Source organism: Passer montanus, unplaced genomic scaffold (assembly GCF_014805655.1).
Source record: "Passer montanus isolate IOZ18808 unplaced genomic scaffold, ASM1480565v1 scaffold46, whole genome shotgun sequence".
In the NCBI taxonomy this organism is placed as follows: domain Eukaryota; kingdom Metazoa; phylum Chordata; class Aves; order Passeriformes; family Passeridae; genus Passer; species Passer montanus.
Window position 1 is genome coordinate 630,328 of NW_024369485.1, and position 24,469 is coordinate 654,796.

The 24,469-nt window shown below is 35.5% G+C and overlaps 1 protein-coding gene across 2 annotated transcripts in view; it reads right to left on the minus strand.

Moving 5' to 3' along the window:
* Positions 1–24,469, minus strand: part of NBAS (NBAS subunit of NRZ tethering complex) — a 161,691-nt gene that overhangs the window by 89,371 nt on the left and 47,851 nt on the right. For both annotated transcript variants that reach the window (XM_039721603.1, XM_039721601.1), the window contains exons 25-35: positions 24,129–24,302; positions 23,033–23,166; positions 22,240–22,302; positions 21,369–21,491; positions 19,795–19,897; positions 17,213–17,436; positions 14,737–14,849; positions 12,098–12,211; positions 4,985–5,098; positions 3,942–4,099; positions 2,432–2,530 (exon numbers count right to left, since the gene is read on the minus strand). In XM_039721603.1, the coding sequence (XP_039577537.1) occupies positions 2,432–2,530; positions 3,942–4,099; positions 4,985–5,098; positions 12,098–12,211; positions 14,737–14,849; positions 17,213–17,436; positions 19,795–19,897; positions 21,369–21,491; positions 22,240–22,302; positions 23,033–23,166; positions 24,129–24,302 (1,419 nt within the window). The remainder of the gene's footprint in view (positions 1–2,431; positions 2,531–3,941; positions 4,100–4,984; positions 5,099–12,097; positions 12,212–14,736; positions 14,850–17,212; positions 17,437–19,794; positions 19,898–21,368; positions 21,492–22,239; positions 22,303–23,032; positions 23,167–24,128; positions 24,303–24,469) is intronic.

Consider the following 24,469-nt stretch of genomic DNA (forward strand, 5'->3'; position numbering starts at 1 on the left):
ATGAAATCATATCACAAATTCCTAGGGAAGAGTTCACCAAGAAAAAGCTGATGAGAAAGTATGACCAGCTGGTGATGTTAGTTAATATAAAGGAAGAAACGGTAATAGAGACTAATAATTCAATGTTAGGCAAAAGAGGGATAGAAAAACATCACTAAAGGTTTAAAATGCAAACGTGATATACTTACAGACAGGTATTTTGAATGCAATAGAAAAAGGGATACCCAAACACATGTATGCCACACCTTAATCGAGTACAGATAAGGAAACTTACACTTGGGGCACCAATTTGAAAAAGCATTAGTAAGTGAGAAAAAACATTTGTCAATTCCCTGAAATAAGGATTGTGTAAGTTAATCAGGATGTAAGTGATTTTTTTTTTCTTTAAAGAAACAAAAATTCTGTGCAAGACAATGAAGGTGAAGCACAGGGAATTAGATGAAGTGTAACTGGAAGGATGGCAGTTATGGGATTCAGTGAAGTCAAAAAAACTGAATTATTGAATATATTGCTTTTCTAACACTGCAGATGTCTGTAACAAAGGAAAAGTTATACAGTGAGTAAATTTTTGGCTATGTTTCCTCCTGTGTCATTCCAAGAAATGAAAAAAAAACTATAAATCCCTATTAAGTCAACTGGGAAAGAACAAAACGAAAGAATTAGCAAATATACGTAACTTCATTTCCTAGTGTAACAGTCTGAAACACAACATGCCAAGGAGCCTTATTAAAGAAGAAGAAAATACACCTCAGTGCAGCAACATAGAAACTTGCCAGGTCAATTGTCTACCTACTTTGAGTTCTAAAGAAACAATCAACCACAACTACGGGGGGTGGGAAATAAAAGCTATATTGGAGAAATTTTTGAATGCCAATTCTCCAGCATAATGAATATGGCTTTCAATATGCAAACTGAAATGACAGCGAAGTTAATTAGTGAGTTTACTCAACTCTGATAAACCTTTGAATAAATTTCTGAATCGTTTATATGCATGTCTAATTGTTCTGCCACAATATAGTACAACAGCACATGAAAGGTGATGCATGACAAATTTTTATAGACATCAAAATATTGTAAACATATGCATCCACACTCATATCAATTTTATAAACATCTACTTAACCTCCCACTCAGAGAGATGCATCTATGGATTTCCAGAAAATAAAATGCATTTGTGCCAGTGAAACAGACCTGTTCTTCATAGTGATGATTCTGGCAGACACAAAATGTTTGACCCTCTTCCTCTGAATACTGTTTGTAGTGCTATTTTACCTTCCTTCCATTTATTTAATATATACGCAAATACAAACATCTACATGTATGTCTACATATGCATGTATATACATACATATTCATGCACATGTGTATTTATACACACATATGCACATGTACATACATAACCTTCCTTCCATTTATTTCATATATACGCAAATACACACATCTACATGTATGTCTACATATGCACGTATATACGTGCACATGTGTATTTATACACACATATGCACATGTACATACATAAAAACCATACACAAAATATGGACATATTCTCCAAGGAGGCTGGAACTCTCATATTTTCTCAAAAATCCACCCTCTGCAACATGAACTTCCTCTTTCTTTCTCTTCTTCCCTCTTTCACCACCCCCTTTTAATCTCTTGTTTTTTGTATACTTCTTTAAGGCTTTTGATCCCCCACCCCTAGATTTATTTATCACTCACCTAGTTCATTAAACAAAACACAGAGAAAAGAAGAAATTAAATATAGAATTTTCCACTTCAAAGAGTGTGAAAAACATTCCTGTTTTCACAAATAGGTAAATAATTACATCTTCTTTAAAGAGAGAAAAGTACTTGCAATTGTACACATACAGACATAAAATAATAGACCTAAAAGCAGAAAGAATAATAGACTACTTTTTTCCTGTTGTCCTGCCTGTGAAACACTCAATATTCCTTCTGATCTTACACACAAAAATAATTTCACATGCAATGTACGAACATTATTAAAGTAACAGGTCATAAACTTCATGATGCACAGAACTAAGGGGAAAAATAAGTTTAATTAAAACCATTTTTTGGCTAAAGATGTATTTCAGGCTTAAAATTGTTGTTTTGCAACTGGGACAGATTTAAAAAAAAACCAAACCAATACAAATGTCTATTTTAATGTAAGGTTTTTTGCACTTTTCCCACCTCTGGGTTGATGTTTTGGGTTTTTTTTCCAAATGTGCTAAGGCTGTACAAGCAATTAAAAATCAGACCAAAGTATAAATACAGAAGAAAAACCTTGACCTCTAACAACAGAAAGTAATAAAAGTCTAATGTTGCTTGTTCTATCTAGTAAGCAGACACGTTGCTAAAAACTCAAATTCCGTTCTTCAGAGTAATGTAGAACAAAGTCATTTTTACCATTAAAATTCACATTAAAACTTACCTCTGTATCCTTACTGATCATCAAAGAAGGCCCAGAGATACTTGAATTCTCACCTCCTTCAGAAGGAAGAAGCTGGTAATTCACAGTCTGATAAAGAATCTACAAACATGAAATAAATTATTATCTTTTGCCAGTCAAATAAGCCAATGAAAGAATTATTATTGATTTCACAGGAAACCCAAGAAACTGACACAAAGGCTTCCATGATAGAAAAGGAGGAAGGAGAAGACTCAAAGAAGAAAACACAGCATCCCTGACATCCTCTCACTGTTGGAGTCTCTAGACAAAATGACCTTCTCTTCTCCGTGAATTTTGTGCAATACTTTTCCCACAATCTAAGATTTTTTTTTTCAACTTTATGTACCGTGCTGTACAATGTAAAGTAAAGAAATGTCATGAAAACATCCATTATCTCAACTGAGACTCTGAGGCACTGGGCAACTCCACAAAGACGAGTGTTCCACAGGACAGCAGTTTGGTGAGCAGAAGTTCTGCACGGAACTTCCACCTTTGCACATTGCTTGCACTCTCAGACACTTCTGTTCAGGGGATATTTTAAGGAAAAGGCTACACACTTGCAGATGCCTTAATCAGGCTGCACATGTGCTGTAGCTATGATTCCCTTTCTCCCCCATTCTTACATTCTGTGTCCAAAGACCTCTAAGATGTTCCTATTACACAATTATACATCTAAGAACTCTTAGACAACTAAGACAATTATGAACTCAAGTCATAGTATATATCTATTACACAATTATACATCTAAGAACACTGTGAACTCTTAGACAACTAAGACAATTATGAACTCAAGTCATAGTATGTAGACCAAGCCACCATTACAGTGAACAGAAATTTAACATTTTGACAACCTAAATTACTACCCTTCAATTTCAAATAAAACTTTTGCTATGTCACCTTGACATAGGCTGTATTTAAATGCCACAATTATGTGTTCTCACATATATACTGCAATCAGCTCAACACCTAACATGTGATTCTATCAAGTCAGTCATTGCAGAGTTAATAAAGATTGCTCAGACACAAAGCCTCTTGTAAATGTTAAAACCATTACATCATTGAAATCTGTGAGAAACTAATTTAATTGCATATTGGGTCAAGATCATAAAAATCATAGAATAAACCCCTAATAGACATTTATGTGGGCATTTAATGAAGATGCATTGCAAAATATAAGTACCCGGAAAATATTTTAAAATTTCATCAACTGCATTTTCAAATAAAATATTTGAATCAGGCAATCAATAAAGAAATTAAAAGTATTAAAGATAGAAAACACAACTGCACTTCCACTTCAGAAACCGATTCATCACACAAAACTGCTTAGAAAGAGACCTCATTTGCTGAACTAGAACAGTGAAAGTAGAGGAGTAGAGCAGAACAAATATAAATATACTGGAGGGTGGAACTTAAGATACTTGAAAAAGAGCCCAAGTCCCCTTTACTTTGGTAGGCACTGAACTCCCACGACAGAAGCTCCAGAGACAGGTACCTGTGTTTGCAGTGAGCTGCTCACGGCCAGCAGCGCCTCTATGGCGCAGGGGGGACAGTGTGTCAGAGCAAAGGCCATCAGCTCCTGGCGCATCCCCAGGTCCTGGAAGCCTTCTGACTGCCCCAGCTGACTGCACACCTCCCAGCTTTTAGAATAGCCTGCAAGGCAACACAAAACAAACTTCCTGTCACAACTGAAAGGACAATGTTGCCCAATTCTTACTGGATGAGATAAAGGAGGGCATGTGGTATTTCTGTCAAGGCTTAACATTCCCTGAAAAAGGAACTATAAAGGCTTCATAAAACAGAGATGTAGCTCAACTTTAGACTGACCAAATACATAAAAGACTAATTTTTATTATATTGTAGATAACAATAAAATAGGCATCTGTAAGCTTACATCCTGTATTTTTACATATTACAATAAGAAAATCCTCATTTATTTCAGTTCATGATATGGAACACCTTACTGGAGTCCCTGTAAAAAACAAAGTACAAAATATATCACCTGATATATTGAAAAAATCTCAACACATCTTGAATTTGCCCCTCCTCCTTCTCAAAGCAGGAAAAAAGACCCAAAGAAACAAATTCCATCTTCCTTAGTATTTTGACACATGTATTTAATTTATTTCCATTCATACTGTCACATACACAAATCATATAAATAGCACAAATATATAAACATCTTAGGAGTTTTGACAGAAAGGCAGATTTCTAAAAGACATGCACTTTCCTGCTAGCTGCAGTCACAAGGTTTTAGCTCTCTGAGGGGGTGACAGTGTAAAAAGAATTAGACACTGTGGTTCCCAAAGGCATACAGAAAAGCTCCCTGAGGTTACACATCCAGTAGCTCAGTGCACACTTATTCCATGCTGTATTTGCTGTTTGTGTCTCTATTCAATGCCAGTGCACTTCCAATAACAAGATGTAACTGCTGTTTTAATGAAATGGAACAATGTGAAGTACCACACCTCACAGTAAGACAAAAGTCAGAACTCAGATTTCCACCTCCATCACCTCATGCATCCCTTATTTATTCACCTGTGGCCATGAGCTCCTGGCAATGCATACTAGCTGCTTTGTAGTCCTGGAAACTGAGAGCCTGTTCCACTAAAAGGATTAAAACTTGACCTTTTCTCTCCATCTGATCATCTCCTGTAAGAAAAAAATCAAACTTTTCATTAATTAATTGGAATTAATGGTCAACTTAAACTTGCCACTTTATTTCTTAAGAATTAACTATATACCACAACATGAAAAGCCCCTCTTTAAACTGAAACAAAAATAAAATTTCCTGAAGGAAACAATAAAAGGAGTTAGCATTTGAAAAAAACATTGGCACAATAGCTTGCAAAAAACCCCAAACCAATTAGCATGTTATGTCAAGATTAAAAAAAAAGAAGGTTTTGAAAATTGTATTTATGTATTGGTCAAAGGACCAAAACTGATATTTAAGCTAAGTGACATATAAATCAAAATCCTGACACTGAAAAAAATAAAGTCTATGTACTGTAATAGAAGAAAATAATTAAAATGTTTGTTTTCTTATAATATACAGAGACCCATTTTAAACTGCCACTTCATGGCTCCAATTAATGCATGAGATGCAGAAAATGTAAGCATTTAAAAATCCATAACCTCATACATTGAGTGAATAGAACTGAAACTAAATTTTTCCATATCATACATCCATCTCAGCCACCAGACCTTCTGGACAATGCCTCTTCCACTAGTTATGAACCAGAAGTTACACTTCAGATACTACTGAGGCCTTCTGACTAAAGTTTCATCAAGAATCTTTGTAGAAAAACGTCCTGACCTCAATTTTAATACATCACCATTCACAGATGAAAATCTAATGAGACAGCTAATCTCCATCTCAAAGCCTCTGATGGTCAATACAAATAACATTTATACCTGTCACCCTTTACTAGGCACCTATATTTTTTTAAGCCTTTTTCAATTTAGAGTGAACAATCTGCTGGAATTAGTTTGTCCAGTCTTGTGCTCAAAAGACTATGTATGTCCCTGCACTCTATGAGAAGGTGACAAAACATATACAGGAAAAACAAACTATTAATTTAGGAAAGAATTTTTAGAATAAAAACAAGTGGATTTTTTTAAATGCAAGCTTCTTGCTCACGCTTCCCCTCTATTATTAAAAGCAATTTTATGCAGTCAAGTGTTGTTACAGTAATTTGAAAAGGGCACTAGTTTATGAAACTGTATTACTACAACTTGTGAAATGCAAATATTTCAGAAGGTTAAACAGATCCAGTTTCAAAAACCATTTAAAGAGTACATGTTCTTAAATTGCATAGCTGTTATTTTTAGCTCCACTTTGCAGATCCATCACCACGGACAAAGCAAATTTCTTTTTAAAGCCTTCTCAAAAGGAAAGCTGTAGCAGTTGCACTACAATGACATTCAGGCAAGTGAAGTTACCCTAATTACTGAACTCAATCAAGGCTTCCCTAATCCCTGCACATCACGACTAACTCAGCTGGGAGAACAGGTTAGCTTCCCATCATTTTATCTTCCAGCCTCCTGCTCAATATACTGCCAGCACTCGATGCTGCAAATTAATCACATTCAAGACTCTCCTGTTGCAAAATGATGCCCTCTGGAGCCTGGGAACCTCTAATTCGGGCAAAAGCAATTACAGATGACAAAGAGGTGCTTCTATCCTCACAAGCTAAATGTGAACTGTCATTTCTCTAAGCGAGGGACACGTACTTGCCACTCACCTCCTGATGTCCACTTCACCCTGACAGCTTGACTTCTTACAGAGAGATCTGACTAAGTAGCAGACACAAAGGAAAGTCAAGAGAAACAATCAAACTATAAACCCCTCAGATTTCAGGCAAAATAATCACTGCTATTTATGCTCACTTATAAATCAATGGGACTGAAGGAAAGAAAGGAAGTACATTTGGACAAAGGAATGGTTTCTTTAACTGTGCTTGAGCTGCTGTATGGTATCAAGTCCCCCATCCCTAATGTTTCAGCCAAGGACTTTTGGTGCAGGAGGATCCATCTCTGCGTGTTTTACAAAAGCACAAGTGTAAAAATAAAAGGATAACTCACTAACACTTCCATTACCTTGGCACTCACTGTTAGGGCAGAGAACAACCACAGGCTCCAGTGTCACTCAGTGAACCCCTCCCTGAGTGAAACCCTTTTCCGCACAGCTTTCATTAACCATGAAGTGACTGATAATGCTCACTCTGCTGCAGTTTAGTTGTCATCTTCTATTCAGACATAGAAAAACTCACTGCTTCAGCTTTGTAACACATCATTTGATGGCATTTTAATAATAAATTCTTATAAAATAAAAAATTTTGAATTCTAAGCTGTCTCCCTTGCCATTCTGACAGCTATCCATGATGTAAACCAAGACAGGAATGACAAAAGTGACCTGATTATATTACATAGTAATTCTGTTTCAAGCCTTAATGATAACACCTGACATACAGACTCAAATCAAATTCAGAAACTGGAAAGTGGAAGGGGATAATCTAAATGATTCTGAGGTTATAATAAAAATAACAAGAGAAAAAACATGAAAGCTCAGAAATAATAGTATTTTTTTCTTGAGAAATAAAGGCTATTCAAATACTTTTTAAAAGCTTAGATCCAGGCTGGATTATAAAAAGAAAAAAGCTTCTTGAAATACCTTGGGTAAGATGCATAGTATTTGTGAGTGGATAAAATAACATTATCCTGAATGAAATCATGCCATTAAAATATAGAAGTCAAATGATATTAACACTGTACTTCAGAAATTCCATGTCATCTAGATTTAGGTGATTTAAGAAATCAGAAGCCACCTACATTGTTCCAAATGCAAGAAAGTCAATGTTAAGTAAGATGGATTTCAAAAATAAGCTTTAACTAAAGAATCTGAGCAAAGTTTAAAGCTAACAGATTCACTTATGGATATTAAAATTAAATAAATTTACCATAGAAAATTGTGAGAAAAGAGAATAATGGGAACATTTCTAGAGAGCCTGACAAACGAAATAATGACCAACACTCAGTAGATCTTTTTGACATACAATAAGAGTACAGAAGATGCTCCTGACTTCTGATACAGAAGCTTTTTTCCTACTTTTTTTTTTTGCACATATCTACTCTTTTGCACACATCTATGCAAGTAATTGCATAAAGTGAATGTGTCACACCTATTCTTAACAAAGAGCACAAATTAAGTGAGGATTGCAAGACACGGAGCAGCTCCAGCTCCCTGAGCATGTGCAGATTTTCTGGCTGTCATGCTGAGCACATTCTTCTTCACTCACTTTACCCATCTGTGAAATTAAGATAACAGTTGTGGGCTTACTTTACAGAGGTAGTGACATGAGGCTTAAGTAGAGTTCACTGTAATTAATCAAATACTTTAAAGCAATTAAGAAGCTAGCTGATATATCATTACCTAAGCAAGATTTTAACTTTGATAAGTATGAATATAAATTCTATTACTCACTTTTGGTGTTGCTCTCAAAGCAAACTGTATTCAGAATACATAGTTCACAAAACTCCATAACAACGACTGTGCAATCTACCCTTGCATCCACAAGAAATGCATTCTTTTAAAATTTAAATTAAAATATGTATGTTTTTAGGATTTTATAGACTATCTATTACATATAATAAAACACAGCATATGTTTTATGCTCTATATGGACACACACATAAAAAATCTACATAGACATGGACAGATGCACTAAGCAGGTCTTTCCAATCAGTAATATAGGGTGGAGTGGCAGGGAAAGCAAAGAGGGGAAAATACTGAAACAAATTCCTCCACTGAGCAGACAAAACACAAGACAACGCTCTACAAAGTGGATTTCAAACAGAAAGGACCACAACTTCAAACATGCACAAACAACACCAGTAAGTATGCTCCAGAGGATAAAATCAGAACTTCATACACAGCAAAGGTGGCTCATAGATCAGGGTAATTGTGTAAGCAGTGAAAACCAATTAAGGAAAAAAATCAAATCTTTATCCTGGCAGCATTTTATCTAATTCTTCATGAAGTCCATAATGTTCAATTCTCTTTTTCAAAATCCAGACCTATCCCAAAATATTTCAATAAAACCATTTGCTTTCATTGGAAGCTGTTAGAAATCATGGTACCCTTTCCCAGTAGTTTTACACCTGCAAAGACTACCCATACTAAAACTGCAGGGAAGGTTTACCTTTTCTAATATTAAGTTTAAAATAAAATACACTAATTCAAAACTTAGACTCTGTATGCAGGATCTGCTCTTTTGTCTATAAAGTAATTTGTGGAATAATACTAGTGTTTATTATCACACAGCAGGACTACCCAGTCCTAATATAACTCTTCATCATATTAAAAACAGTATTAATAATATTAATTAACATTAATAATTCATTGTAACTCAGTAACTTAAATTACAAGTTGACAGATACATAAATACCATTTCTACATGTCTTGTTTCAAATTATGTTTTTAATCTCTACCATCAAATTATACAGTGCTCCTCATTACAGACTATGATTAAGGCTATACCAGGATTATACTTAAAATCTGTTTTAAAAGGCATTAATAACCGAGCTATTCAAATTCTAAGACTCTTTAAATTCAGTGTAAGGTTTATTCTATCACTCAGAGGTACATAGAGGACCAAAGAGTAATGCTCTACAGCCTTTCTTAAATAATTTGGAAAAAAATATTTGGAAAAATATTGTATTTACATGCATGCTTTGAAACTATGACAATCATGTTTACCCTTCATGGGTAATCTTGTGGATACTTGTCAGTGGGCTAGAGAGTCAGGCACAAAAAATTTGCAGTAACAGTGGGATGCTGTTAACAGCTTCCAAAACCAGAAAAAAAAGCAAACAAGAACATTTTAAAAATACTGAGTTTCTTAAAATTAAATAAATCTGTTTTCAATAGACCTACAACAATTAGGTTTAGATAAAATTCACAACTATGGCATTCTCATATCAAATCCATATCTTATTCATAAATGACTGTTCTCTACAGATAACAGCTTTCCATTATAAGCAATACAACTAGTTATCCTTCAGTGACAGTGAAACGGTTTTTAATCACAAAAGCTTAAATCTATGTATGCAAAACAAAATTTAAAAAACACCTCATCACGTCCCCCACCACAGAAAGTCACTACTGAAAATGTTGTCTTGCTGTATTTTCCTTTCAGATAAATAAATGTTATTCTATAAGCAAAAGATTACTTTGAAAGTGACCAAGTTACTTGTATATTTAGTAAGAGATGTGTCTAAATAGTGTATTCCTTACCAAGACTCACTCTTGAAATATAATATTAATACTAAAATTCCCTCCTTACCATAGGAGCAACATTCAGCATTACTCCCAAGGTTAACCACTAAAGTCAGAGAGCCCAACATTTGCAAGATAAATATGTCACCAGTACAGTAAGCAGTAGTTTTTAAATCATTCACCTGTTTTAAAATGAACCATCTCATACAGTCATCTTCTGGTTTTCTCTAGCCTGGTAAGTGCATGGAAGAGAAGAACCTGGGGGGGCATTTCACCATCTGGCTTTAAATATCTCTTAAATCTCTCTTTTCAGTGGTGTCACTGTGATTATAACACTAGCACACAGACACTACTGTATCAATGAACTCTATAAAAATTCCCAAAAGTTCTCTACACACTATGCAGGGACTGCCATCTTGCAGTCTCTGGAGATGGGAGCCAGGAGTTTGATGCCTTTTCAAAGGTACATACCAGGGCACTGTAAATCCTACTGCCAAGGCACTAGGATAACACTACTGGACAAAGCTTTATAGAATCTCTCTTGATACTGGTTTTCCTTCTTTCACACAAAGAGAATCACTTAGATTTAAAAAGAAGGTAAAACAAAAATCAGCAGCATTAGCACAAAGATCCCAGAATATTAACAAAAATTCACAGATTTTAACTTGATGTGCGTGGGATAAATCAGAGAGAAGAAGGAAAGAGCACTACAGTAATCTTGTCATATGAACCAATAAGGGAGACATTTTTTTCCCCAAACAGCTTACAAGCAAAGAAAAAGAAGTCACAACTGTCACTCAAAATTTTCTACTGATTACATATTAAATATGTAGACTGGATCCAGCTACCCAACATGGTACCATCCCATCCCCTCTTCCACCTTTCACATAGCAGCACTGTGCTGACCACAGTGAGGACATTTCCTGTGACTCCTTTCCTTAGAAACAAGGTGTCTTGGGAGGTCAACAGCCTAATTTCCATATCTCTGTTGTCAACCTCACACAACTGTCTTGAGTATCTCCCTTCCTATTTATACTTTGTAAAAAATTGCCAGTACTATGCCTCACAAAAAGGTAAGAATGATTTAACAAATGGAGAGAGAGAAAAAAAATTAGCCAGGCATGTTTTAGTGACAAAACTGGAATGCACTGATTTTAAATGCCATACTGCATAAAATATAAAATATTTTATATTTCTAGATTCTATTTCTACACCATAAAAATACAGCAAGATGGTGTTTACAGCTGCATTGATTAAGTATTTTTCAAATATCAAATCAAAAGGCAGATACTTTAGATAGGCCATAAAAAACCATAAAAATCCACCTACTATCCTCAGAATTCAATCTTTGAAGATGTGCAGCTCCTCAAATGAATACTCAACTTAATGCATTATTTTTAGTGCCCAAAGGAGATAGATTTCAGTCTATGCTGCATGTAACAGCTAAAATGCATTACAGATTATTTTTCCCCCTGTATCTTAAATGCAACTATTATTAAATCAGGCTACCTTATTTGACAGAGGTAATAACAGCCACAGCAATTTCAGTAAATTCCCTACCTATTAACTGTAAAACAAGATATTCTCAGCCACAACTCCTCCAATGTGAAATCAGCCTTTACTCCAATTCTAGATTGGGCAAGGCATTTTTAATTTCAGGTGTTAGCAGAACGTAGCAGCTGACCATTTTAGCTGTTTTACAGATTAAATATTCCACTCATGTGAAATGCTTCATTCCTCCCCAACCAATGCTCTTCCAGGTGACTTTTTAGTGGTATCTTTGAATGCATATTCTAACAATCAACTAAAATGTCCTAAAGTATAAAATGAATGCTCACTGCACTGCAGTCCACTGTCTTATTAGCACAGCTTACCTGCAACCCTTAGCAGGTTTGCCAGTTCCAGGAGCTTAGCAGACTGTTTATAGTTTGTTGACATCTGAGCCAGACAGTCCTTGATGAGACTGAGTCGATCGGAGCACAAACGCACTGTTGAAAGGAGAACTGGTTTAGAGACTGCACAAATGAACTTGACTGCTGTGCCCCTGCTCAAACAGCACAGGACAGGAGTGCTGGGGAATGTAAGAATACAAACACAATCTGAAAACCAACTCAAAGCTGCTTGCATGCAGATCCTCAATTATACCTGTAAACAGAAAGTTAAAATAACACCACAGGATATCCAGCTCCAATCATTAGCAAGTCAGGCTGTGAAGGGAGCAAAAAGAAGAAAACTGACCTGAATGAAAACGCTTTTTTGTTTCACGTTTTCACATTCACTCTTTTAAAATGTGTACAATTAACTGATATAACTTTATACAATTTTTTAAATTATAATTTTTACAACATCCCGTAAGACTGTGAACACAGGCATTGACTTTTGTTTAGAATGTTGCAACTGAGATTTCATTTATTTAGCATGGACAAGATACATCACACAGAGTGAAAGAACTGTCATTAGCAAACGCTTCAGCTCATTTTGATTTACTCAAAAATTTCCCAAGGAAGTGGAAGGATAGTCTGCAGATCACCAAGTTCTTTCAACCATATCCTGAGCAGCTTATAATTAGTACTGTGTTTAAAAAAAAAATTACCAAGAATTAAACAATTATTTTAACTGCCTAATTTAGTATCATGAACTGATTTCAGTGCCCTATTTAGCTCATTAGTGGGTGGCTAAATTCAGGCTGCTGCTCTAAAAGGTAATGCTTTCATACTCTGCAAGTTCTCAGAACACAGAGGAGCAGCATGCAGATATCCCACTTAACACTCAGTAAGAGTGAATGGCTGCACGGGGATAAACTCTGCATTAGCATACTGGGCTTAAAACAGGATATTAGGCCTCTCAATAAGAGCAAAGACATATTAGTATAATGAAAACTATTAATTCTGGAAATTAGACTAAAATGAATAAGAATGGAAGAGCAGGAAAAGGTCATCTTTTTAGTTTCATTTTTAATATTCTATCACAGGCATATATTAGTACTCAACACGAAAATGTTTTCAGTCACTGATAATTTAAGCAGGAATTTTTAATACATAATATAACTGAGAGTAATCTGATATAATACTGTGGGTCAAACACTTAAAGATGGACTTGTCTTCACATTTTATTTTAATAAGGAGTCTTCAAACCAGATTTTATTACAATATACCATAATGGTAGTTCATAAACTTAAACTGTTAACTTTGCTAAAAATAGCAGTGGGGGAAGATCTACAGAAAACTTAGCACAGAACTGCAAATGAAAGTCCATTGCTAAAAGACTATTGCTGCAAGAACAGCTGATCCTTAGTGCTACTTTAATGATATTCTATCATACTTTGATAGATCATTTAAAGGCTTTCATTAAAACTTGAAAACATCATTTTAATCTTATTAGATTAATTTGATTTACATGAAAGATACTGAAGCAAAGATGTCAGGATCATTAATGAAATTACATGCATGATTTCACATACTCTAATTAATCTCGATGAGCTGTATTACACATTCTGTTAATGCAGCATTAGGTCACTACTTTTTTAAAATGATACCTCCATGTCCACATCAAAAAAAGTTGAACAAAATACATGCACTTCTTTACAGGCTGAACAAATGGACTGAAAAATAATTTTACTCCAGAAATCAACAGGCCAATACTGCAAGATCTAGAAATCAGACAGTCTCAGTCCAGCAATGTTAAGGTTTCTAATTATAACATTTGGAGCATCAATTCACTTGAATAAATACTTGGAAAAAAAAAAGAGAACAAAAAGAGAACACCAAAGTAATATAACAACAGCTGCTGAGAACATTCTACTTCATTTTCCATGAAGTGGAAAGCACCAGAAGAACTTTCCATAAATCCCAGTATTTCTTTGCACAATGCCAGAAGTAAAACATTATCATCAGCACATCTCATGGCTTAGTGCTCATCTCTGCCATGAGCAGTTCCATGAGTAGGGTTCATACAATTTCATTGTACATAATAATAACTTCTTTCCGACCTTTGTCCAATAACTTTCTGTTCCACTGGAGTTGGAGCTACAAAAGATTTAGTTTTAAGCACATCATGAGAAGAAATAGCTTGCAAAAGTTCACTTCCACTGTCATTGGGTTTTATATACTTCACAATGAAACAGCCCAGTGGAGACATGAAAACTGCCTGACATGAAGTACCTCTCTCCTACCTGTTATTTTAAAGCACACAGCCAAGTGCAGATTATTTGGCAAATAAAAGATGAGTTCAATTTCTGTTCAAGTCACCAGGAGTTTCATATACTTGATATTCTATTTTAAAGTTGTGCTAAAAGTCAAAAAACAAAGACACCATATGCAAATATCGTTCTTACCTCAGAAGCTAAAAAATTCTATTAAAAATACAATTTTTTCTATGTGCCTGTAAACTGCTGGGAGGCATTATATGGACTCTTTATTTTAATCATAGCACACTTATGTAATAGTAACTATTTCTCATGCATATTTATGCCTATGATTCAAGTAATCATATAAAGAATAAAATTATGCAGTACCTTGCAGTGGTAATATTTTCACACCAAACTCTTCCAGGTAGCCCAGAGCACGAATGAGGTCCAGCTCCTCCTGAACAGCACTTGGACTGTCTTCAATAAGTTGTAGACAGCATCTAAATAAGAATGAAACACATTTTTCTGAAGTCTGATGAAAATATTTAAAATTGAACTTGTGGGAGAAGTTAACTGGTGAGTAAAACAAAACAAAACAACCACCAGCAGTAATTAACTGTGCTTATGAAATGTCAGAATACTTCCTTGCTTTTGTAATGCACATGGGAGGTGTTTGACACAGTCTATCTTTTATAGCTGGTTAAACATTTTAACAAATTTCTATTTTTGCGTTGCTTTCAGCTGGTTATCATAAGCACATCACCTAAACCCTCCTGAATTTAGATCTGCAAGGAATTTACAGATGATGTTGAAGGTATATGTACTTAAATACGTAGTTATTTTGGGAAATAGTTCTCCTACCACTATCAGGTTTTGGTATTGCCACAGAGTAGAAGATAAAAGCAAAACACTGTAAAAAGTTGACTGGAAGTGAAACATTAAGAGATATTGTCACAAATTCAGTTTCCTCAACTAGGTAAATAAAACAAAGCTTATTAAAAAACAAACAAAAAAAATCACTAAATTCCTTTGAAGATTAATTAATGCATGAAATTTTAAGAGCACATTATTCTAAATATATTTTTTTAATCATATTACTAGTATATTCTTGTAATAAGCTTTTAGATAGTTTTTTTTTAAATACAAGCTGCATTCTGGTACAGTGTAGTCATATGTAGTTTTACTGATACACACTGAATAAAGAAAATTATCAAGAAAATTATTATTTGTCAACATGCAAAATCACAAAGTCATAGAACAGCCATAGGTTGGAAGGACCTTAAACATCATCAAGTACCAAATCCCCTGCCATGGGTAGGGACACCTCCCACTAGACCAGGTTCCTCAAGAGCCCCTTGAACACTTCCAGGGATGGAGCATCCACAGCTTCTGGGGAGAAGCTGCTCCAGTGCCTCACCACCCTTACAGTAAAGGGTTTTTTTAAAACATCTAAATGAAACCTAGTCTCCTCCAGCTTGAAAACATTACCCCTTGTCCCACTGTATGCCCTTGCTAGAATTCATTCTCTGTCTTTCTTGCAGACTTCCTTCACATACTGGAAGGATGCATTTAGATCATTCCAGAGCCTTCTCTCTTCCAGGCTGAACAACCCCAAATCCCTCAGACTTTCCTCACAGGAGAGATGGTTCATCCCTCTGGACTCACTAGAACAGGTCCATGTCCTTCCTGTGCTGGGGACCCAGGGCTGGGTGCAGCACTGCAGGTGGGGTCTCGCCAGAGCAGAGCAGAGGGGCAGAATCCCCTCCCTGCCCTGCTGCCCACGCTGCTTTGGATGCAGCCCAGGACACATTTGTCTTTCTGGACTTCAAAGGGCACATGGCTGGGTCATGTCCAGCCTCTTACCCACAGCACCCCCAAATCCTTCTCAGTAGGACTACTCTGGATCTGTTCACCCCCCAGCCTGAATTGATAGAGGGGGTTGCCCAGATCCAGCTGCAGCACCACCTCTTGGTCTTGCTGAACTTCATGAGCATTACGAGCTTCATGTCATGAGTTTGTCCAGATGGCAACTCATCTCGTTTTAAATGGCTAAAATCACCATACACGTTAGATTAGGCAAGGATCTGATTTGTCCAGTTTATAATATTTTTTTTCCCCTCATTAATTAAGAATACACATTTTAAATCTAAAACAAAACTGTATGTTAGTTGAACATCCCATCTGAACTCATCAGATTTTTCAGGCATATTGACAAGTATTTCAGGATGAAGATTAAAATAGGAGTGGAATAAAGGAGCTACACAGAAACTGGAACTGTCTGCCTGGGGAGGTGGTGGAGTCACCATCCCTGGATGTGTCTAAAAAAACACATGCATGTGGCACTCAGTGCCATAGTTTAGCTGGGGTGTTAGGGCACGGGATGGACTCAATCTTAAAGATCTCTTTAAGAGATCTACCCCAGTGATTCTGTAAATACATTCTACCTAAACCAACTCATACACGAAGGCTACTAGGAGACCTACATACAATAATCACTCAGAGAAACTCAAGTTATCATGAAGCAACTGATTGCAGGTTAATTAGAGGAGGACCAAAACATGTTGCTGAACAGAATAAACACAGGGTCACACATTCATAGCAAGTATTTGAGCTATAAACCATGCATTTTGAAATATCACCATAAAACCCTAAGAGAAAAGCTGGTCACAGAACCCTTAGGCATTAAAGGGGTCTTTAAACTCCGTGTATTAAAAGGAACACTACTCTGTATTTCCAGAGCCTGTTTATAAGAAAGATTCTCAACAGAAGACTGGGGTGGGGCACTGATACTAGCAAATAAACCCTAATGCTATGACAACATGAAATCAGTTAGTGTTTGTGTTTATGACAGTTGTAAATGTACCTGGCCAATTCCATACAGCTATCAGTCAAACTGGTGGAAGAATTGAAATATTCTCTACCAGCAGCCAAAACCAGTTCAATGCTTCTGGCATAGCTGACTCGGTACTGCGGCTTCCCTTTGGATGAACTTGGTAGATCCACTGACCAAACACTGCAATGCATCATTTGCCCAGCCAGGTGGATATTTTCTATACTGCTTGAGCATAGAAGACTTTCGGTGAATATCTAAAAGAAAGAACAGTAATTTAATAACCTGCAGGAGCAGTAGCTTCAAATAAGCTTATCTGTATTGTATGGCATTAACCCCTTTGAACAGAAGGATATTTGAAGTCAAAAGAATATATTCAGTCCAAACAGAAAATCTAACTTCTGCCATGGGAAGTATTTCTACAATGCAATTAAGTAAAGCTAAAATTAACTAGTAGCTAGTTTCTATTTACTGGAAGTTAAAAAGCATATTAGCTGTCTTTTTACAGTATGACTTAAAACACCAAAATATACCTGCTTCTGAGGTGTTAATACGACGTAAGAATCTGAAAGAGCAGTTCATTAAGACCTTAAACCAACAGTGTAAGAGAAGAAATTTGTATTCCTAAAGTAACTAAAAATATTTAGAACCGAGTATATAAGATGTTCTTTAAATTTCCATCAAGACTATCTTCAAAGAATACAAATTCATATAATGCTGCGTCAGCCACAAAACACCTGATTTATTTCAAGGTAGAAAGTTTACCCAGTTTAAGACACTCAGTCTCAATTCCTTAAAAAAATACTTAGCTTTTTTTCTTGAGCACAGTCATTACTGTGTTAATGAAAAGGAACATAAAAAATTGAATCATTTCAGAAATATCCCAGCACAGTTTAAGACGCTCAGTCTCAATTCCTTAAAAAAATACTTTGCTTTTTTCTTGAGCACAGTCATTACTGTGCTAATGAAAAGGAACATAAAAAATTGAATCATTTCAGAAATATCCCAGCTGCAACAATATGCACTTTATCAAAGGTTTAGAAGTTTATAACAAATTCAAGAGAATAAAGGAATCATAGAAGAGCCAAGGTTGGAAGGGACCTCAAAAGATCATCTGGTCCAACCTTTCATGAAAGAGGGCATAAATGAGACTATTTAGCACTCTCTCCAATCATACTTTATTTCAAAATACTTCTTTTCTAGGAAGAACCTCTCCAAATCACCTCATGCTCTCTAAAGGAAAACAGTTCAGTACTTCTTACAGAACATCACACAAGTGGATCACCTTCCATTTCCCAAAGTATCAACCCTCAAGGAACAGAGCAAGAGATGCAAAATATCACAGCTGACCCTTTCTCCTCAAAGATCACACACAAAACATTTACGTCTCTCAAAATTTATGAAGTCAAGAGGACAGAATTCACTATGCATGGAAAAAGAAGAGAGTAAGCATCATGCTAAAAAATACTCAAAGCTCACATGGGATTGCAAATCCTTACTGCCTCGTCAATTTATTGATTTTGAAGTCATCAAAGTATAATTGCATATGACAGCACTACATTTCAAAGCATTTTCAGCACGTCTACATCATTTTTTTCAAAAACCCTTTATTGTGTTTCTTTTTTAATCACGTTTCAGAGTTTTAAAAAAATCATGTTAATAAAAAAACTTACATTAAGATCTGAGTTAAGCAAATGCCTTATTTGCAGAGTGCTCTAGTATTACAATTTCTTAACATGCACTTAAAAAAGTTTCAAGTACACTAACTACAAAATCATGACTATTAAACATGTTGCAGTTTTTCTAGCTGTACAACTACAGAAAAAGAGTGATTTTTCTCATCTAGAAGTTGAATAGCATTGTCTTTTTCCTTCCTTTTTTTTTTCTAATTTGCTTTTAAAACTTCTCCTAAGAGCTAATCAGAGGGGTAGACATAAGCAATTAATTCTGTAAACTGCAATAAAACCTTCTTCTGTATAGATATAAACACTAATTATAGGTGACATGCTAATGCATCTGTAATAAACTGCAGTACACTGAAGTGAAAATGTAAATAAACAATAAATGTCACAGCAAATTCTACATCTGTCTAGCAGCTGTCTTTTGTAAATCCTATTGATACGGGTTTGGACTTTATGCACATGCAAGGGTTTTTACCTTCATTCAAATTAGATTTTTCATCTCACATAATTTTACTTCAATTGCAAGTAGCAGAAAGTCCATAATCCTATAATGATCTTGGATAATATCATCATACTAGAACTCCATGTTTAAGAAATGCTTGAGTGAAGATAACATTTTATTTTCATTAGCCTGGAGTGTTTATTGCTAAACACATTTGTACACAGAATTACAGGCTATGTAAGAAAATCTCACAAAGTTGACACAATTTCTAAAAAGTTAAATTTTAATAAAAGATATACATAGCATTTATTAGAGGAGCTTTAGATAAAATGAATAAACACCAGAAATTTTTTACTTAAATAAAATACTGGGGGAAAAAAGGCAACACAGTAGCAACACAGAAAAATGTATTTTTACCTGTGAATAACAATATGAAATAAGAATGTGTAGCTTACTTGGTATGTAAGTCAGTAAGAAGACATAAAACTCACCTCATAGCAAGTATCTGAATGTAAGCACCTATACACTTTCTGCTGCATGTCCAACATATCCTGGAGCAATTCCTTCCACTGTGTCTCACCAACAGACGGTTGCCTACAAACATTTTTTTTAATTAAATAGTCTCTTCTCCAACAATTTTAAAAAAGCAGTAGATTTCCATCACCAAAAATATAAGTTTTCTAAAACTTTATTTCAATATTTAATTAGAGTTTTAAACAGAAGTGATTCAAAGACAGAAGGCCTTTAATATTAATGAATATTAAAACAGTGCTGTGGGATAGAATGGTTTGAAAACAATGTAGTACCCCAAGTTTTTTTGTTGTTTTTTTTTTTTCCTGTGGGATAAGACAGGGATTTAAGCAATCTTTCTCAAGATCCCCCAAGTAGGTTTTGATAACGTTCCACAATACATCAGGAAGTTGGAAGTGCTATCTTCCTGCTGATCTAGGAACTGCAGAGCAAAACCAAGTCTGTAACAGCAACTGAGGATCATTAAACTGCTGTTCATTATAGCCAGTCTCAAAGGACTAATCAATGGCATGCAATCACAGGAGAATAAAGCTGCAACTTGATTTTGTTTCTTAAAATTGAGTGGTATTCAGATTCTTGATCCTCTGGATCTATGGATCCCTCTGTTTATCCACAAAGCTTCAACTTCTTGTGCTCTACCAAAACTTTTACTAGTAAAAACACTATGAATGCTTTTTGACATTATCTTGAGCCTTTCAGATTAAAAAAGACCTTTTTAAATTGCACAAGCTAGTTCCACCTAATAGTGATTTTCTCATGTGGCATTAGCTTTTACTTTGGCAAAACAAAAGGTCCCAAACAGAAGTGGAAAAATCAACATTTTTCCCACAGAGGCATTGTCTTGATCTTTCTAAAGAGAGGTTTCTAAAAGTCTTAAAAAGCTTTCAGAATACTAAAAATATAAATAGCACTCTACCATCACAGAGCAATTGTTGTGCGTATTTGCTTTAAATAAGAAAGACATATCACCTATAGTTATGGCTGGTTCTCCACAATTCAAAATTTTTATCTGCTTATATCAAGAGCCATTTAATAATTCATATGCATTTGAAAGATGAGTTTAATGAAAGATGAGTTAAACTAGAAAAATTGAAAAATTATACTGGGAATATATTCTACTGGTAGAATCAATACCTGAAATCAATAAATTACCCTATTACCAGGATTCCAAGAAAACACGCCAAAATAACCAAAGAATTATTTTACAAATCCTACACTCTCAATAAAATTGAATAGGTCTTAAAGGATCTTTTTCACAATATGTTAACTTTCACAATTCATCATCCTGCAGTATTTTGCAGCCAGTGTGCATTTTAGGCTTGTTTACTTGAACATGAACATACTAAAGCAGGTTTGAAGGCAGGCAGAGATTTTTGACTGTGGAGAATGCAGCCAACACACTAATCACATTAATCATCACTTCAACAGAAGTGTTTATGTACACTGTCTGCAGGGTGAACACCACAGCTCCCTGCTGCAGGGAGCAGACTGGCAGGCTCTGTTACCTCAGTGCCCTTCCCCTTGGAATACTAACTTGCGACCTGTGTGCCTGGTCAGCCTGACCATCAGCTTCCGAGCCTCCTCTGCACTGTCCTTGGTGTCCTTCACAAAGGAAACCGGCTTCTGCAGGCCGTGCTTCTCCAGCAGCTCCGCCACACTGCAAACAGAGCCAGCCTTTCGGAACCCTGCACAGCTGGGCAGCCACTGCTGCAGCAGCAGGACTCTGAAAGCTCCTCAAAATATGCACTGCAACTGCTAACAGTCCCATAAAATCTCTTACAGTACAGATTAGCCAGAGTAACATTACCTACATTTTTTTAAATATATGCATATTAATAATACTGTATGGTAAACACATACCACCAATACTTGATGACATACCTTCACAGTTTTAGTCTTTAATCACTCAAAGCATTATAGAGTATCAAGATCAAAACAAATTCCTCAGGTTAACCCTCTTCCTCCTCGCCAAAAAAACCCCACCAAAAATAAAATAAGCAAAACAAAAAATCTCCAACCAAATTAAAAAAAAAAATCCCCAACAAAGCTGCCCACAAAAAAACCCCACCAAAATAAAACAAACAAACCAAAAAAACCCCAATCAAACAAATAAAATAATCCCCAACAAAGCCCCCACAAAAAAAAACCAAAGAAAACAGAAAAAACAAAACACAACCCGCCAAACCTTAATTCCAAGAAAAGAATCTCTATAGATTTGTAATATTCAAATAGAGAGAACCATTCAAAATTTCTATGTTCTGAATATAAAAAACATATAGATAATCTTGTTGACAGCATTAAAAAACAAGATAAATATTTTTTCTGGTTTCTTATAATAAAGAGTTCTTCACTATGCCCAGTGATTCTGTAAGAATACACTTGTTTCTTTTAGCAAAATTAAATACCTAAGAATTTGTTCCAGTTCGTCTACTTCATTATGAAGAGTGCTGGTTTTATCTGTTTCACGCCTGCAATGATATCACACAATTAAATATACACATACTCCTTACAATTTCCTCTTGTAATTTGTATTACATAGATATGAAGATAAGTAGTCTGACACACCTCTTGATTAAAATCAAATACATGTTTACTTGCAAATATTAAAACTGTTGGGCTTCTTGCAGTAAAAACAGTTAAAATTTAGAGGGGCCCTCAGTCTCCCAAGAGCAAAGGTCTTCCTTCTTCCTTAAGACTTTTCTCAAGATCTCTCCTTCCTTCATGTAAAAGATACTGGAAGAATAGCTTGCACCTCACAGATCACAGCCTATCTCCTCTTCAAGCTTTCACTTTCTTGAGCATTACTTGTCTCTCAATAGGTTTTTCTATCTTCCCTCTCTCACAGGGACATATTGCTGCTTTTAAGTTAAGTGCAAGTGCACTTTTGTAACAAAACCAGTAAGACAGCACTAACATTTGTTCTCAATTCATCAGACTGTAAAAGTCCAAGAAACAATACAGAAGCCTTGGTCTAGGCTGCTACTTTAACTCTTGCTTTGCTGCATTAACTGGTAGAGTATGTACACAGCAGAAGTATATAGATATACACATTACAGTCATGGCAGCTCAGAGGTGAACCGAATATGCCAGTAACTCTGTCTGCCCTTTAGTAACTTAACAACCCTTTTTAAAGCATTAATCAACAACTATATTTAATATTTCTAAAATATTTACAAATAACTAGCTGAAAATGTTTACCCATATCCTCTTTGTGGAAGGCATTCCAAAATATCATAACAGAGAGAGAGCTGGTCATCTCGCTCACAGCTGTAAATACATTCCAATGCTGTGATCATAAGCTGGTCCTGATCAGGAATAATTTTTGGCTGACACTAACAAGAAAAGAAAGGAAACTAGGTATTATTTTTTGCTTCTAATTCAACACTTAATTTTCTTTTGAATATAAAAATACGTGTACTCCAAGTAAATAAATTGTCTTCAAGTGCAATTAGAATGTCTCTTGCTAACAACCTGGTAAAGTCACAACCAGAAACTTAGCTTGGCTAGTTTTCTGCAGTGCAGACACTTGAAAGAAGAGTGGTATGCCATTACACCCCTTCTGGATTTGAGAAGCAGAAAGGATGCAGGACAGAGGAAGGCAACTGCTGCAAACATTTGTCAGACTTACTTAATATGTACAACAGTACCAACATACATAAAAGAGCTGTGGCTGTGCTTTGCTGGTTGATTTCTGTCCTCAGAACATTCAGTAACATGCAAATAAATATGTGCCTGTGTGCTCTGTAATAATTATTTAAGACAAAGCAGCAGCATGAAACACTCACACAGAAGGCAACTTCAACCCTTACTCATTCAACTCTCACCTCAATTCTAATGGCCCCCACATTATTCTTTACATTTGCTGTGGAAGGCAGGAGAAGGGGAAGTAACTTGAAATCTACTCCTAGTAAAATTCCTCAAGAAAAAAAGTGAGATCATTAAACTTTTTCATATCCACTTTTATAAAGGAAATATGCCAGGAATCCACTTTAAACAGGTCACCAGGAAATTATTTAGAAGAAGAATCTATTCAATAATTTTTACTCCACTAGGCTAGAATCATTACTAGTTTTTATTAGTTTGATAGTCTCACCAAAGACAGTTTAGCTGCATTATAATTTATGGCAAAAAACTTTTTAATTAATGTTTTTTAAAACATAACAAATCTTGGGTCCAAGAAAATGGGAAAGATTAGAAGGATGATCTGACTTAGATCAGAACTATTTCTGAATTCATCTCTTCAGGACAAGAATTTCTAAAGAAACCAGTAGAATCAACAGAGCTCTTTACTTACATCAGGTTTTGAATTCTGAAATATCTTCAGAGGTAGAGTCAAGTCTTCCTTTGCTAGTGTTACTAAGTATTCTTTAAAAAGGGCATTTGCAAGACCAGGGGACTGGTTTTCACAGCGGTGGAGAAAAGGGATCATCCACTGATAAACATTCTTCACATATTTTTCATCTGAGGACTGGAAAGCACCAAGAGTTACAGAGAGCAAATATAAGAACAGGTCCAAAACAAGCAAGAAAAGCAAAAAACGAATGGAACCTTTTTTGACCAATATAACTGAAAGTTATCTTCACCTATGACAAACAGATCACTACATCATGAAGCACTGAAACAACCTTTCTGCCA